Raw genomic sequence first — 15185 nt, 5'->3', positions numbered from 1 at the left:
CCCATATAATCATATGAGCATGTTGCAGCTTTACATGGATAGAGCGATGGAGAACGTGGCTATCATGTGAGGGTCCACAATCGAGGTCATATAATTTAAAGATTTAAATATTTTAACTTTTTGATTTGTTATGTTTACAAAGCACTTTGATGAAGAAAGCTACCCACAGCCCCAAACTTTTCGTTATGGATCACTCACTTGTGCCATCTAATTCCACGAATTACATAAGAACCATCGTCGAGAGATATGTCCAAGAGAACCATGGGTCTTTCCTAACTTCTGCCTCCTCATCAGTGGAATCATGCTTAACTGGGGTTACTGGGCCACAATTCAAATCTAAGAACTCATTCTGCATTATGAGATTTATTATTTTTTCAACTTGTTCCCTGTCGCATTCTACTTTCACCCCTCCAGGTAAAACTACAACAACAATTGGTATTTCTTTCATATGGTTTACCATGAGAAGGATTATACTGCTTTTGTGAGGATTTATATATTTTTATGAAATAGATCATAGCCTCTTAACTTGTATTTTTTGTGCAATTAACAGAAGGAAGAAAAAACATAATGTGCCTGGGATAACTTTGGGTGCAGTAGATGCTACATTTGGATTATTTGCAACGATAGGATTTTGGAAGTGGAAGTGTTTGGCGTTGCCAGGATGGTTTTCTCAAAAAAGAGCTACTATAAAAATTGGTAAATGATTCATTTTTAAGAATCCACAATGTACCTATTTATTTTGGCGCAACTAATTAACATATATGTCATAGTTGTGTTACAGTGGGTCGGGTTAGTTTACCTAGTTAAAAGAGACAATGTTGTCCCTCTACCGATGCCTTTATTGCACTCGCCTCTAGCATATTTGAAAACATGACATATAAGTGGGTTGTGCACTTGGCCAAAATAGGTCAATGGATGATGACTTCAAGAGGGTGGTTGGAATGAGGCTAGTTAAGATTTCCCTGTTCACATAAACTTTGGTCTTTAGAAGTAATAATGGGTTTCCCTCTATGGCCTTGCTATGTCAATTTCTTGGAATTTTTTGGAAATCCCCTCTTGATTTTTACCTAAACATGGGCCTTTTAATTCATTATTTTCAGTTCTTCCTTGTGGGCTTTTGTTGTAATATTTTTTCTTCTTAATGTGTATGGTAAGTATTCAAGACACATCTCTCCTGCCAAAGACTTAATTTTTCATATTCATAAAGCACTTTTCGTTGTTGTTCAATTAATATTTTATTTTTATTGGATGTGTTTCTCTAAGCAGGATGGTATGCATACTTTTGGCTTACTCTCTTTTATTCCGTTAGCTATAAGTAAACAAGAATATCAGGCTAAAAAGATTATATTATTGACAATGTAAAAATATTAGGCTAATATTAAATAAGATTATATTATTGACGATGTAAGTTAATGATCCAAAACATTTCTTGATTGAATTCTTTGGTATTATTGCCATTTTATCTCCAAAGCAGATGATTTTGTTGGTTGGAAAAAAACTACAAGTTATAATAACAAAGATAGCCTTAGAAATTTGAGGCATGTTGTAGTTCAAGGAAATCCCATAGTGCAGCCAACAAATGATTTTTTTTTGGTTCAGTGGCCCAAAACTTTTTATTTTCTTGATCCATTTCAGTTTGTTCCAAGTATCAAAATGATTTTCACAAAAAATCCTATTCTTGAGTCTTGTTAACTGAATATTCATGGGAACCCTCACAACTTATCTTATGCATGCCTAATCTATATGCATATAGCTTTAGACTATCATTGATATGGATTAATTATATCACCTGTCACATATGAGATTTATGAATACTCCAAGCTATAAAATACACGGAAAAACGGTAAATTTTGGTCAAAATACTTTCCAACCTGCTTACTATAATGATATTTTCTCCTTATTATCATTTTTATGTTTTATTTATTAATTTTCTATTTGCTTATACTGAGTTGGAGAATCAATCCTTTGACACAACCACCTTTCTTCACCCAAGTACAAAATGGATCGGCATTCCCTTTCTTTTACCATGTAGATAAATGATATCTGTGGGTAGCTATCACTCAGTCTATGTGTGTGAGCGAGTCATATCATTATTCTTTTTGAACTGTAATAGAATATGATATATGAAAGCACCAGTGGTCATCCTGTAACATTATTTGAGATTGACTATACAAATCCCTCTCCGTGAGTCCAATGAAATATTGTAAGGTTTTCAGGTCAATAATATAGCACAAGAATTTCAACTTCTGTCTTCCAAAAACAAGACTTTGTAGAGTAGGGCTTTGAGTCTTGGCCTTGAAAACTAGCTCTATGGTGCAAAATCAAACAAATTTGTTTTGATTGTGGGGCCAATTAATATTATTCTTTGTGTGGTTAATTATTTATTTTTGTGGTTAATGACTGAGTTGGTATTAGTAAGTCCAAAAATCACTTCTTTTCCTTGTAATTTCTAGTGAGAAACTGCAATAGTTTAGACGCATCTTTAGTATGCAAGTATATGACAAAAGATTGATGCCCGAAATATATTTCAAATACTAGTTTTTTTTCGTGTAACATTCCTTGACAACATAGTATACTTGTTACAACATATTTTTGGAAGTTTTTTTTGGATTTTTGTTTCATATTAAAGTAATTTGAAGGCTTGTTAATAGGTCCTTCAATTTATGGAATTTTACCATATGTTGGCTTGAAGTTTTATGTCTATGAGCAGTTGAAGAGACCTATTCCAAAAGTATGAACATTCTATGCCAAGGAACCTTGTTTGTGGATCTTTTGTTGTTTTGTGGGTCAAGCCTTCACATATCCCATGGATGTTATTAGATGAAAAATGCAGGTTGAAAATTTTATTTCCTTGGTAACTAGAGCCTTTCTTTACTATTATTCATAATTTTAAGTCCAAGATCCAAGCTATATAAAATCTATGATCTTGGAAATTGGCCTTTATGGTTTGAGCGGCATTGCAAGTACCAACATTGTCAACAAACCAAAATGGTACATCTTGTCTTGAACAAATGGAACCCAAATGCAAATGAACATTGCATGATCTTGTTACCACTCTTCAAAGAGAAGGATGGAAGGAGATGTTTTTTGGGCTCATAATTAATTATGGGTAAATTTTACAATTTCTTTCCATCAAAGTAATTTATTTCTGTTTGTATTTTAAATTTTAACATTAGCCACATAATTATTGAGTTGTTGACGAGCTAACTATTAATTACATAAAAGTAAACTAAGTAAACTTTACCATTTATTTGCATTAAAGTAATTGAGTTGTTGAGGAGTTAACTATTAATTACGTAAAGGTAAACTTTACCATTTATTTGCATTAATGTAATTTGCATTAAAGTAATTTATTTCTAACTATATTTTAAATTTCACCCTTGGCCCCACAATTATTGAGTTGCTTGACCCCTTTTTTTATTCAGTAGTAGGCATTTTCGTATTTTTTGTTGTTGTCAATGGGTCCTTTTATCATTGTGCATATGCCATAACATACAATATACTAAGGTATTTTTTGTTTAAAAAAAAATGTGTGAGATGGAACGTGAGATTTTTCGTTGTTTGTGGTGATGCTAATGGATACCTGACATATTGGGTTTTTATTCTCTAATGTAGAAGAGTCTTACATTTAATCTAATGTAAAAAAACATAGTCACGATCTCTTTAACTAAATTGCATATTTTCATTAACCTTCCCACCCTAAACAAACGAGTTTAACTATCATTACAGGACCCGCCAACCTGTACCCATCTCATTAAATATTAATTTTATGTTAGGCCGGTTCTGCAATTACGTATGTTGTTACATATATATTAACATGAACCTTAGGTAATAACATACCCGTGCACGTGGTTCACTGTCATGTCACAGTTTAATAACAGTGTTTAATGCTTTGGAAACCTATCTGTCATATTTGGCTCGTTCAATATGCTAGGTTACAGGTGGAGATTGTATCAGCGCCCAACTCACCCTTTCCGTGGCCAGATGGCTCCACTCCACGTGAAGTCATGTGCCTTGCGGAGAGTTGGCCCACACGGGAATTCGCGCCAGGATCTCCCGCCTACACCAACGGTGGAGATCTATGCACCTTCATCGAACGGTTCTGATGTGTTTAGGGTTTGGCAATTGATATTTATCCACCGGTTTCATCGGACAGAGCTCATTTGCAGTCCACCACTACAGCCGAGCCCTTCCACACTCCGACGGACCACTCTGCAACAGCTCCGGTTCATGGTTCTGGTATCGATTCCTCTGCTACCCATCTGGTATTCCCTTTGCCGTCGGCTCTATAGCTATGCTTTCGTTATACTTAACCCTCTGCATACTCTCACTGTGTCCGGTTGTTTACCATGCAGGTCATGCACACATCGGTTTGTCAGCGTGCAGGAGGATTCGGGTTAGCGAAGTTTACAGGTATGTTCACCCGCTCACTAATTTCATTTTAACAAATGGTTTATGGTGATATTGTTTGTTGACCGTAGCTGAGACATGGCTCGTTTTCCTGCTTAATGTCTCAGGTCGGGTTCCATGTTCCAAACCCCTGAGCACTTAACAGACGGCCTCTACATGTCGGTCTGCCCTGTTGAACCCTTAGGGTTATGGCTTGCACGCCCCACTACCTATATTTCTGAGTAGGGTATTAGCTAGGGTCTCAGGGTTTTAATGTTCTGTATACTTTGAGGCTCTTCCGAGCTATTTCAGTTATGTAAAGCTTTGTTACTTTGTAAGAACGGATACCTGATGCTATATTACTTTTATAGTAGCAGATATATGAAGCTATGTTGCTTGTAATGGTAGTGTCTGGTGCGGTTTACCGCTGTCTCCTTCGTCTAGACTTATCACGGCTACAGTAATGTTTTGCACAGCTGTCTTAATGAATACTTGTGTTTCTATTCACAGAACTATCCATAATCACTAATGGTTTTTCCATTCTTGCATTGTCGGTTCATATGGAAGTCTTATTTCAATGTATTGTTGTTGGTTACTTATCTGTTGCTCAAGGAAGTCATAGCTTTAAGGGTTTACTGCAATATGCGTTTATGTTTTAGATATTGAAGTTTCCCCATACATTGAGTTCTTGTAAGTCTATTCCTTATATATATATGGTTAAGCGACTCGAGGTTAGTCCTGCATCCGTTACATGGGTGCAGAGACTGCCTCTGCGCGTACAGATGCTTACAGTGGCTCTAACTTCCAGTTTATTACATGGATAACCATCGGTTATGTTTCGTTTTGCTGCCCTTAGCTTGACATTATATTCTGACTTCCTGTACATTAGGTTAGTTTTTATTGTTTCTGCTCCAGGTAATTGTCAACCCGTCACTGGGTCTGACATTCTCGTTTGATGAGCAGCACTATTATTACCGTGCATTACTTCTTTTACAGCATTACTTCATAATAATCATAATAATGTTATCTCTATGCAGTTCTCTTTACGACACTGTTTCATTAATGTTATCTCTTATACAGTTTTCTTTACGGCACTGTTCCATAATAATGTTACCTCTGTACAGTGTGAGTTTACATAATATTTCTTGCTCAAATGACTTTTAATCACGCATATCGTTGATGTATACAGCATTCGGTTACACTTCTTGTTTAACTTATACAGTGATAAACTAATAAATGATTCTGTACAGTTTAATTCGCGTGCTATACAATATCTCATATACTGTTACTGTTACATGCAAAGCGGATTCTGTGCTAGTGGACTGTGTTATTTAATCCGGTTCCTAATCAGCCTTACCAAACAATTAACTTAGTGTCTTCATTCTTAAGGGTATAGTTTACCCTTATTCTCGGGTTCCCCTCTTAGTTATTTGTCACAGTCTTCCATAAGGGTTTTGTTTACCCTTACTTCAAGTTTTCACTCACAGTTGTTCTAACACAGGCGTCCATTCCGTTTTAATGGCTTACTATTGGACTCTGCGGAGCGTATAGTAACCATGCAGCTTTTAAACATTAATACAGATACAGGGGTGACCACACCTTGTTCATTAACGATGTCTTAGAACTGTATGCATTACCTGGTTACCATAACAACTACAGGAAATAATACAAGTTCAGTTTTGTGTCCTATCTGTACATTTCAATACCTGTTCTTTATTCAAGAATGGATCAGAGAAGGCGTACCTGGTTATTCCCGCTACTGAAGCCCTTACTTTCAGAGATCACCTGCAATGTCTTTGCTCTTATCCTCCCAACCTTGAGATCCACTTCGCTGGATTCTCCCCCCGAGCCGTCTTGCAGGCCTGCAGCCCTCAACAAGACTATTGCACCTCTGTGCTAGGTTATCTGGTCATCACCAGACTTAACCTCTTTCCTTCATTCTGCTCTCTTGGAATTCTTCTCTCTGCTTGTTCCTCAACCACCCAGAGACTTTTCCCTCCCAGGACTTTTCCTTGGGTGAGAAGCAGTCGCATCAGTTTTATAACTGATTCACTAAAAATAGAAATCCTCCTTCAGGAGGCTGCCAGCATTTTCAAGAACATATCCATGTAAAAAAAATAATTCAATAATTAACTTTCTTTATTAATAATGTCATTCAAAGCCATGAGTAACCACTCAACACTTTTTACCACAGTAATTATCCAGATTTACAAGTTACCGGGGTCATTACATCTTCCCCCCCTAAGATTGGACATCGTCCCGATGTCTACTCTCATTAAATAAATGTGGATAAGTTTTTCTAATGAGTTCCTCGTCTTCCCATGTAGCCTCCTCAGGCCCATAGTGCTGCCACAGCACTCTAACTTGGGTAATAACCCGTTTCCGCAGCCGCACTTCTCTCCGGTCGAGAATGCTCTGTGGTTCGACCAGGACCTCGCCTTCCGGTTCGACCTGCAAACCACCAATACCTTTAATCAGTTTCTTACAAAATATAGCTGCTTAATCAAACAACCGGATTAATTCTTACCCGCACATCTTGCCATCGAATGACATGTTTAGAATCATATACATATTTCTTTAGGACAGACACGTGGAACACATTATGAATCCTAATGTGACTTGGCATGGCAAGTTGGTAGGCCACTGGCCCCACTCTAGCCAAAATCTGGAAAGGTCCAAAGTATCGCGGAGCTAGCTTGGCGCACCCACTCCACTGCAGAGTGCTCCTCCTAGCTTGAATCCTCACAAACACATGGTCACCAACCTTAAACTCTGTGAATCTTCTTTTTCTGTCCGCAAAACTTTTTTGCCGGTCTTGTGCAGCCTTCAAATTAGCACGCACTCTTTTCACCATATCCTCCATTTCTTTAAGCATTTCTGGTCCCAACCTCAACTTGTCCTCAGGTCCACCCCAACTTGAGGGTGTGCGACATTTTCGTCCATACAGGACCTCAAAGGGACTTAGCTGAGTCGAAGTGTGATATCCATTATTATACGCAAATTCGACCAGATGTAAATACTCTTCCCATTGACCTGGTTTCAGCATTACATACGCTCTCAACATATCTTCCAGCACCTGATTCACTCGCTCAGTTTGACCATCGGTCTGCGGGTGATAAGTTGTGCTAAAGTTCAGCTGAGTACCCAACTCGGCAAACAATGTCCTCCAAAAAGTAGAGGTGAATTTCACATCGCGGTCTGATATAATTACCTTTGGTAATCCATGCAATCGGAACACATTTTGCATGAAGAGATGGGCAATCTGCACCGCCTTGTAAGTGGACTGCACAGGAATAAAGTGCGCTGCTTTACTTAACTTATCAACCACTACCATGATAGAGTCGTTGCCCTTCTTTGTTCGAGGTAACCCTGTTATGAAATCCATGGAAATGGTTTCCCATTTCCACTCCGGAATAGGCAAAGGCTGTAGCAGTCCAGCGGGATGCTGATGTTCTGCCTTTATTTGCTGGCATTCCAAACATCGTGCCAAGTACTCAACCACTTGTTTCTTCATTCCTGGCCAATAGTATTCTTTTTTAAGCGCAGTGATCATCTTTTGGTACCCCGGATGTCCAGTGTAGTGGCTGATATGAAACTCATCCAGAATCAGCCTTCTAAGGTCATTTGCATCAGGTACATACATTTTCTTATTAAAACACAGCATTCCAGCACTATTTAGTGTGTATCCTTGCTGTAATTTTTCCTTATCAGATTGTTGTACTTGCTGTTTTAAGTGCTGGTATTCAGAATCAAGACTAGCTGCTGTTTTTATTTGCTCAATTAGTGAATTCTGCCATTTGCTGACTGAAAGTTCACATAAACAATGAACCTTCCGACTTAATGCATCCGCCACTCGGTTTTCCTTGCCCTTTAAATGCTTTATGTCGAAATCAAACCCACTTAGGAAATCTGCCCAACGACCTTGTCTTGCATTCAAGGTAGGTTGGCTAAAATAATGTGTCAAACTGTGATGATCTGTTAACAGCAGGAATTTCTTCCCTAGGAGGTAGTGCCGCCACATTTTCAGCGCATGAATAACAGCTGTTAACTCCAGATCGTAAGCAGAGTATCTCTGCTCATGCTCCTTCAGCTTTCTTGATTCATATGCTATTACCTTTCCTTCCTGCATTAATACTCCTCCCACACCCTCCTTGCTTGCATCGGTGCATACCACATAATCCTTATTAGGATCAGCTATACTCAAAATGGGTGCAGTGGTAAGTAAGTGCTTCAGACGGTCAAAACTCTGCTGACATTCTGATGTCCACTTAAATACTTTCCCCTTTTTCTGTAGAGAGGTAATAGGATAGGCTATCCTAGAGAAACCTTCCACAAACCTCCGGTAATAGCCAGCTAATCCCATAAAGGATCTGATATCAGCAACATCCTTGGGTATGGGCCATTCCATAATGGTTTTTATCTTCTCCGGGTCTACAGCAATTCCATCTTTAGTAATCACGTGTCCCAAGTACTGAATCTCCTCCTTGAAGAAATCGCATTTGCTGAACTTAGCGTATAGCTGATGTTCTCGAAGGGTCTGCAACACCAACCTAAGGTGCTCTTCGTGTTCCTGCTGGGAGCGAGAGTATATCAGAATATCGTCAATAAATATCAGCACAAATTTGTCCAAAAACCGATGAAACACGCTGTTCATCATGCACATGAAGGTGGCAGGTGCATTAGTCAAACCAAACGGTAGCACTACAAATTCGTAGTGTCCATAGCGTGTCCTGAAAGCAGTTTTGGCAATGTCCTCATCTTTAATCCTGATCTGATGATAACCAGATCGCAGGTCAATCTTGGAAAACACTTTTGCCCCTTTTACTTGATCAAAGAGTTCATCTATCCTGGGTAAGGGATACTTGTTTTTGACTGTGAGCTTATTCAGCTGCCGATAGTCTATGCACATGCGAAGGGTCCCATCCTTCTTCTTCACAAATAATACCGGAGCTCCCCAAGGTGATACACTGGGACGTATGTACTGTTTATCCAACAGCTCTTGGAGCTGCATTTTCAACTCTGTTAACTCTGGTATGCTCATTCGGTATGGTGCCCGCGATACTGGTGCTGCCCCCGGTACTAGCTCTATAGTGAAGTCTATGTCCCTCTTTGGAGGCAACCCCGGTACCTCTTCAGGAAACACATCTGTAAATTCCTGTACCACTGGAATATTGCTTAATGCGGACATCTTGTCTTTCTGGTTTGCGTAACCAACTTGTATGGCATAAATCTGACATTTCTTCCTAATACACTTGGCTAACTGAGTTGCAGTGATAGGTCGAATCTGGACAGGATGTTTAATTCCCTGCAATTCCTGCTGCTGCCCCAAATCATTCTTGTAATATATAGTCTTGGTTTTGCAATTCACCAATGACCAGTGCTTTTCCAGCCAATCCATACCAATAAGGATGTCATAAGAACCTAATGGGAGTACATTCAGGTCTGCTGTTACGGGCTGTCCAGCTATACTGAAAGAACAATTATTAACTTTAGCTAAAACCCGCCTTTTAGCTCCCGTAGCTAACTGGACTAACCATGGGTTTTTGAACTTTTCCGGTGATAGCTTACAATGTTCCACTACTTTTGGACTAACATAGCTTAAAGTAGCTCCTGGATCAATAAGTACAGCTACAGAAAGGTTTGAAATCTTACCTTCGAATTCCACCATGGAGGGTTGGTATTCCGCTTGCCGGTCCTCTAAGGCTGCATTAATTCTTGGTACGCTGCGCGCCACATCCCCAACAGTTGAGGCTTCATGGATTTGAGATATTTGATCAGCTCCTTTACGCTGTGGACAATTCTTAACGTAATGCGGTCCTCCACACCCCCAGCACTGAACTGGAGGTCTGGTTCCCTCAATCTCTGATCTAGCAGGTGGTTCGCTGATCCTGCTCTCGCTTGGCTTAGCCCGGAAGGTACCCTTATTTGTGTTTCTGTTAAACTGCCCCTTTCCAGCACCTTTACCGCCATTCCCACGGCTGCCTTTGTTATTTCCAGCAATTCTGTTGCCTTTTCTTTCATTCCATCTCTTGTTTGGAATGTCTCCTTTTTGTTTGTTCTGCTGGTAACAAATTCTAGCCTTACGAATTGCCTCATCCATAGTTCGGGGATTGTCAAACTCAATCCGTTCCCTTATGTAAGCTGGTAGGCTACTCACGAACCTCTGCACCTTGGCCTTCTCCTCCTTTATGTATGGCACATAGCGAAGCAGAGAAGTGAAGCGATTTATGAATTCATCCATGGACTGCTGTCCTAGTCGTAAGTCATGGAATTCTCGCGCCTTCTCATCATAGAAGCGCTCAGTTAAATACCTCTCTTTAAAGTATTTCTGAAATTTTTCCCAGGTTATGCTTTGCTCACTTACTCCCTTCACAATTTTAATCTCTTCCCACCACAAGGTGGCTTTGCCCTGCAACTGGAAAATGGCCAGCCGCGCCTTCAGATTTTGGTCATATTCGTACAGTTGAAAATATTTGTTAATGTTAATCAACCAGGCTTCTGCTGCTTCTTCCTGCTCTCCATCGAAAAGTGGAGGTTTGATTTTTCGGAATTCTCCCTGTAATTCCACTTTCTGCCTCTTGGAGGTTTGCTGCTCTTGCACATTATCAGAATGGTCTTCCTGTTCCTCTGAAAGCTCAGGTGCATAATCCCGTTCCTCAGTTCCCCTTTGCTGTTCCGCACTGGGGTTGGCTAAGGGTGGATTTTGTTTGTCTGACAAGCTTTTCAATATTCTTTCTTGTTCCATTGTTAATCGCGCATTGTCCTCTCGCAGACGCGCCATCTCACTTTTCAGCTCCTGGACAGTTTGCAGTATCGCCAGATTGGTACTGCGTGTCTCAGCACCAAGCTGTACCCACAGCTCAGCATTTTCTTGAGGGATGCCGCCAGCTCCTGGCATTTCCTCCATCTTGCTTATTAGCTGCTAGCAGATGGCTGTCTCTGTATGGATCTCCTAATTGGTACACAAGAAAGTCAATTAGCTGCATTGTTTTTATATATACATCATAAGATAATCTTTGTTGTTCCAGAGGCCACAGTTTTGAAACCTCTGGCTCTGATACCACATTGTCACGATCTCTTTAACTAAATTGCATAATTATAAAAAAATTTAAGGGTGAAGGTCTTTTCATTAACCTTCCCACCCTAAACAAACGAGTTTAACTATCATTACAGGACCCGCCAACCTGTACCCATCTCATTAAATATTAATTTTATGTTAGGCCGGTTCTGCAATTACGTATGCTGTTACATATATATTAACATGAACCTTAGGTAATAACATACCCGTGCACGTGGTTCACTGTCATGTCACAGTTTAATAACAGTGTTTAATGCTTTGGAAACCTATCTGTCATATTTGGCTCGTTCAATATGCTAGGTTACAGGTGGAGATTGTATCAGCGCCCAACTCACCCTTTCCGTGGCCAAATGGCTCCACTCCACATGAAGTCATGTGCCTTGCGGAGAGTTGGCCCACACGGGAATTCGCGCCAGGATCTCCTGCCTACACCAACGGTGGAGATCTATGCACCTTCATCGAACGGTTCTGATGTGTTTAGGGTTTGGCAATCGATATTTATCCACCGGTTTCATCGGACAGAGCTCATTTGCAGTCCACCACTACAGCCGAGCCCTTCCACACTTCGACGGACCACTCTGCAACAGCTCCGGTTCATGGTTCTGGTATCGATTCCTCTGCTACCCATCTGGTATTCCCTTTGCCGTCGGCTCTATAGCTATGCTTTCGTTATACTTAACCCTCTGCATACTCTCACTGTGTCCGGTTGTTTACCATGCAGGTCATGCACACATCGGTTTGTCAGCGTGCAGGAGGATTCGGGTTAGCGAAGTTTACAGGTATGTTCACCCGCTCACTAATTTCATTTTAACAAATGGTTTATGGGGATATTGTTTGTTGACCGTAGCTGAGACATGGCTCGTTTTCCTGCTTAATGTCTCAGGTCGGGTTCCATGTTCCAAACCCCTGAGCACTTAACAGACGGCCTCTACATGCCGGTCTGCCCTGTTGAACCCTTAGGGTTATGGCTTGCACGCCCCACTACCTATATTTCTGAGTAGGGTATTAGCTAGGGTCTCAGGGTTTTAATGTTCTGTATACTTTGAGGCTCCTCCGAGCTATTTCAGTTATGTAAAGCTTTGTTACTTTGTAAGAACGGATACCTGATGCTATATTACTTTTATAGTAGCAGATATATGAAGCTATGTTGCTTGTAATGGTAGTGTCTGGTGCGGTTTACCGTTGTCTCCTTCGTCTAGACTTATCACGGCTACAGTAATGTTTTGCACAGCTGTCTTAATGAATACTTGTGTTTCTATTCACAGAACTATCCATAATCACTAATGGTTTTGCCATTCTTGCATTGTCGGTTCATATGGAAGTCTTATTTCAATGTATTGTTGTTGGTTACTTATCTGTTGCTCAAGGAAGTCATAGCTTTAAGGGTTTACTGCAATATGCGTTTATGTTTTAGATATTGAAGTTTCCCCATACATTGAGTTCTTGTAAGTCTATTCCTTATATATATATGGTTAAGCGACTCGAGGTTAGTCCTGCATCCGTTACATGGGTGCAGAGACTGCCTCTGCGCGTACAGATGCTTACAGTGGCTCTAACTGCCGGTTTATTACATGGATAACCATCGGTTATGTTTCGTTTTGCTGCCCTTAGCTTGACATTATATTCTGACTTCCTGTACATTAGGTTAGTTTTTATTGTTTCTGCTCCAGGTAATTGTCAACCCGTCACTGGGTCTGACATTCTCGTTTGATGAGCAGCACTGTTATTACCGTGCATTACTTCTTTTACAGCATTACTTCATAATAATCATAATAATGTTATCTCTATGCAGTTCTCTTTACGGCATTGTTTCATTAATGTTATCTCTTATACAGTTTTCTTTACGGCACTGTTCCATAATATTGTTACCTCTGTACAGTGTGAGTTTACATAATATTTCTTGCTCAAATGACTTTTAATCACGCATATCGTTGATGTATACAGCATTCGGTTACACTTCTTGTTTAACTTATACAGTGATAAACTAATAAATGATTCTGTATAGTTTAATTCGCGTGCTATACAATATCTTATATACTGTTACTGTTACATGCAAAGCGGATTCTGTGCTAGTGGACTGTGTTATTTAATCCGGTTCCTAATCAGCCTTACCAAACAATTAACTTAGTGTCTTCATTCTTAAGGGTATAGTTTACCCTTATTCTCGGGTTCCCCTCTTAGTTATTTGTCACAGTCTTCCATAAGGGTTTTGTTTACCCTTACTTCAAGTTTTCACTCACAGTTGTTCTAACACAGGCGTCCATTCCGTTTTAATGGCTTACTATTGGACTCTGCGGAGCGTATAGTAACCATGCAGCTTTTAAACATTAATACAGATACAGGGGTGACCACACCTTGTTCATTAACGATGTCTTAGAACTGTATGCATTACCTGGTTACCATAACAACTACAGGAAATAATACAAGTTCAGTTTTGTGTCCTATCTGTACATTTCAATACCTGTTCTTTATTCAATAATGGATCAGAGAAGGCGTACCTGGTTATTCCCGCTACTGAAGCCCTTACTTTCAGAGATCACCTGCAATGTCTTTGCTCTTATCCTCCCAACCTTGAGATCCACTTCGCTGGATTCTCCCCCCGAGCCGTCTTGCAGGCCTGCAGCCCTCAACAAGACTATTGCACCTCTGTGCTAGGTTATCTGGTCATCACCAGACTTAACCTCTTTCCTTCATTCTGCTCTCTTGGAATTCTTCTCTCTGCTTGTTCCTCAACAACCCAGAGACTTTTCCCTCCCAGGACTTTTCCTTGGGTGAGAAGCAGTTGCATCAGTTTTATAACTGATTCACTAAAAATAGAAATCCTCCTTCAGGAGGCTGCCAGCATTTTCAAGAACATATCCATGTAAAAAAAAAAATTCAATAATTAACTTTCTTTATTAATAATGTCATTCAAAGCCATGAGTAACCACTCAACACTTTTTACCACAGTAATTATCCAGATTTACAAGTTACCGGGGTCATTACAAACATTTATTAACAAACAAAAAATATTTATTTAATAACCTAACAGTTATTAAAAAAAACACTACAAACTTAGACTTACATTTAATCTAATGTAAAAAAGCATTTATTAACAAACAAAAAATATTTATTTAGTAACCTAACACTTATTAAAAAAAACACTACAAACTTAGACTTACATTTAATCTAATGTAAAAAAGCATTTATTAACAAACAAAAAATATTTATTTAGTAACCTAACACTTATTTAAAAAAAACACTACAAACTTTTTGTTAATGTACAAAATCACTTTTGTTATTTAAACCAATGTAAAAAAGCACTTATTAATAAAAATGACAAAGCTTGTTTTGTCTTGAAACTTATTAATCTCATGTACAAAAAAACTTATGAATAAAATATTATTGGAGTCGTTTAAAGAGGCAGAGGAATTGCCTAGACTGTCAAAAGTGGCCAGGGCAAAAAAAAATTAAAAAAATCTTGTAGAGACAGTGTTTGAACTTTGATGGTGGGAATGGATTCAGCACCATCAAAAACTTCTAGAACACCTAAAATTTTGAAATTTAACAACTATAACTTGGATTTACAAAAATCCTTACCAAATTTTTTGTAAATATAACCAAAATTTCCATAACTTTCCAACCAATTCCTCCTGCTAGTTAGACTACGACAATATTATTACCAAAACATTTATTAAAAAACCCAACAAATGTTTTTTTAAAATAATTATTAAGGTAT

The 15185-nt window shown here is 39.1% G+C and overlaps 3 protein-coding genes across 4 annotated transcripts; 2 read left to right on the top strand and 1 right to left on the bottom strand.

Annotated features, from left to right (window-relative positions):
- The first annotated feature begins 3926 nt into the window (after positions 1 to 3926).
- LOC149260913 (uncharacterized) lies at positions 3927 to 4910 on the top strand. 2 transcript variants are annotated; one of them, XM_089380868.1, is made up of 3 exons: positions 3927 to 4239; positions 4356 to 4413; positions 4518 to 4910. In XM_089380868.1, exons 1-3 carry the CDS (start codon positions 3928 to 3930, stop codon positions 4550 to 4552), a joined length of 405 nt encoding a protein of 134 aa, XP_089236994.1. In that variant the 5' UTR covers position 3927; the 3' UTR covers positions 4553 to 4910. The 2 variants fall into 2 exon arrangements, with proteins under 2 accessions (XP_089236994.1, XP_089236998.1); XM_089380872.1 differs by having other exon boundaries at positions 3927 to 4265.
- A 1982-nt stretch (positions 4911 to 6892) lies between these two features.
- On the bottom strand, positions 6893 to 11170 carry LOC149260912 (uncharacterized). The gene is made up of 8 exons (XM_089461497.1): positions 10958 to 11170; positions 10042 to 10573; positions 9372 to 9999; positions 8825 to 9119; positions 8356 to 8512; positions 7870 to 8193; positions 7601 to 7758; positions 6893 to 7495 (listed from the first exon to the last, which is right to left on the bottom strand). Exons 1-8 carry the CDS (start codon positions 11168 to 11170, stop codon positions 6893 to 6895), a joined length of 2910 nt encoding a protein of 969 aa, XP_089317623.1.
- A 148-nt stretch (positions 11171 to 11318) lies between these two features.
- Positions 11319 to 12511, top strand: LOC149260911 (uncharacterized). Its single transcript, XM_089461489.1, has 4 exons — positions 11319 to 11330; positions 11949 to 12072; positions 12189 to 12246; positions 12351 to 12511. The coding sequence occupies exons 1-4, from the start codon at positions 11319 to 11321 to the stop codon at positions 12466 to 12468; spliced, it is 312 nt and encodes a 103-aa protein (XP_089317615.1). The 3' UTR covers positions 12469 to 12511.
- Positions 12512 to 15185: the final 2674 nt, after the last annotated feature.

This window comes from Pinus tabuliformis, chromosome 6 (genome assembly GCF_031772625.1).
Source record: "Pinus tabuliformis cultivar Carrire ecotype Pingquan chromosome 6, CPIR1, whole genome shotgun sequence".
In the NCBI taxonomy this organism is placed as follows: domain Eukaryota; kingdom Viridiplantae; phylum Streptophyta; class Pinopsida; order Pinales; family Pinaceae; genus Pinus; species Pinus tabuliformis.
Note: the sequence above shows the minus strand (reverse complement) of the source record. Positions and strands in the feature narration are given on the sequence as shown.